Source organism: Anneissia japonica, unplaced genomic scaffold (genome assembly GCF_011630105.1).
Source record: "Anneissia japonica isolate Jap-2015-1 unplaced genomic scaffold, ASM1163010v1 scaffold18770_len1994_cov172, whole genome shotgun sequence".
NCBI classification, from domain to species: domain Eukaryota; kingdom Metazoa; phylum Echinodermata; class Crinoidea; order Comatulida; family Comatulidae; genus Anneissia; species Anneissia japonica.
Genome location: NW_022701169.1, coordinates 1 through 1,566, shown reverse-complemented (window position 1 = coordinate 1,566; position 1,566 = coordinate 1). Strand labels below are relative to the sequence as shown.

General features: G+C 36.8%; 1 protein-coding gene across 1 annotated transcript; it reads right to left on the bottom strand.

The window, feature by feature from the left end:
- Nucleotides 1–267: 267 nt before the first annotated feature.
- Nucleotides 268–1,172, bottom strand: LOC117103475 (aggrecan core protein-like; the record flags this gene model as incomplete). Its single annotated transcript, XM_033244026.1, has 2 exons — nucleotides 268–894; nucleotides 1,104–1,172. Coding segments are annotated over 2 exons (696 nt in total), but the record flags the coding sequence as incomplete, so codon positions are not given.
- Nucleotides 1,173–1,566: the final 394 nt, after the last annotated feature.

Genomic DNA, 1,566 nt, shown 5'->3' with positions numbered 1-1,566 from the left:
ATACGTTGGTAATATAAACATAATTTTCTGTAATTTGGATATAACATGTGTGAAATGAGATTGTTAATTCATCATAATTTCCTGTACTTCTATGCTAAGTTTTTATTTCAAATGTTCATAAAGTTATGAGGTTTATGTGAAAATATCGACGAAGTTTTTTCTCTCTGTTATCTCGTTTGCCGCCTCCCCCAACCCCATTCGTCAATTGCGTCTAATTTCTGTGAGAAGTGGTCAACTACTAAATGTAACAAAAACCACAAAATTTACGGCTACGATCATAATAACCCCAACTTTTAAGAGGGTCGTCATTGGTAGGAGGGCAGTTACTTCTCTGATGTGTTATAGGGAAAATGACCTCTCCACTTTGAACCCAACCAGCACTACAGCAGTCGTATCCTAAACGCTGTGCATTTTCTACCTGTGCTCTGTTTGCCAATGTTCCCCCATAGCCTATGCACCTGAACACAACTTCTTGGTAAGTAAGGGTATACCTCTTAGGAGGGCCAAAATCACCACATACACACATTACTCGGTGAGGGGGAAAGGGATCTGGGGAGGTGATGCGATGGTTTGGGAGAGTAATGTAACAAAAGGAAAAGTATTTCATCATTGGATCAATCAATTTAATCGCATTTCCTGTCGGATAAAACCAGAATTCAGAAGGGGAGTTTGATCCAGTACACGGATTACCAGCCAACCATCCCAAATACCAGCCTTCTATGCAAAAATCAACACCTAGCGAGTACGAAGCATTGTAAACTTCAAGTGGAGTCGCCAGTCGGCCACCGAAACGGTTACTGCAGCACACCTCAGATTCATTGGCACTTAACTTCTCTGACTTGCTCTTTGTGAGTCTAACTATTCGCTGGGTGTTTGGGAAAAAGTCAACATTTTCTAAAGATGTATTGTATTCTCTATAACAATAGCATCCACTATGATACGAACCACATGGAATAACATTGCATCTAGGCCTATTTCTTTAATATCTGAACAGGAATAAAAGTGGAAACACATGTAATCTTTTAAAACACCTGTCTCTTATACACATCTAGATGTGTATAAGAGACAGGCGTAGTACAACTGTTCATACGATGCCAGGAAACCTAACTGATTAGCACATATAACGCTGGCTTCTTCATAACTAACATCAGTCGGTATAAAAGTTACAGTATCTGAAATTACATCACAATTCAATTATAAATTAGAATAATTTAAAACTTGCGTCCATAATTCCGGTCAACAAAACTGTTGTACATACAGTAAATGAATCTAAATTGAAAAATAAATATTCATTTTGCATTTTTAAGAACTTTATATCCATATAATAAATAAAAAATAAAGATTATTCTATAAACCACAAAATAATTCGCCGCATTTACAGTACTTTCATCTTTTCTTATATGTTTTTACAGACCATGGCTCTATAATATACAGTGATTGGGTTTCAGTTTCAGTCGCCATAAGTGTAGGCCTACATTAATTCAAGAATGAGCAGTCCTGATATATGCGAAACATTCCGGAAAAGACTGAGATTTTCTCTTTTTTTTCGCATTTTTCTGCTTGCTG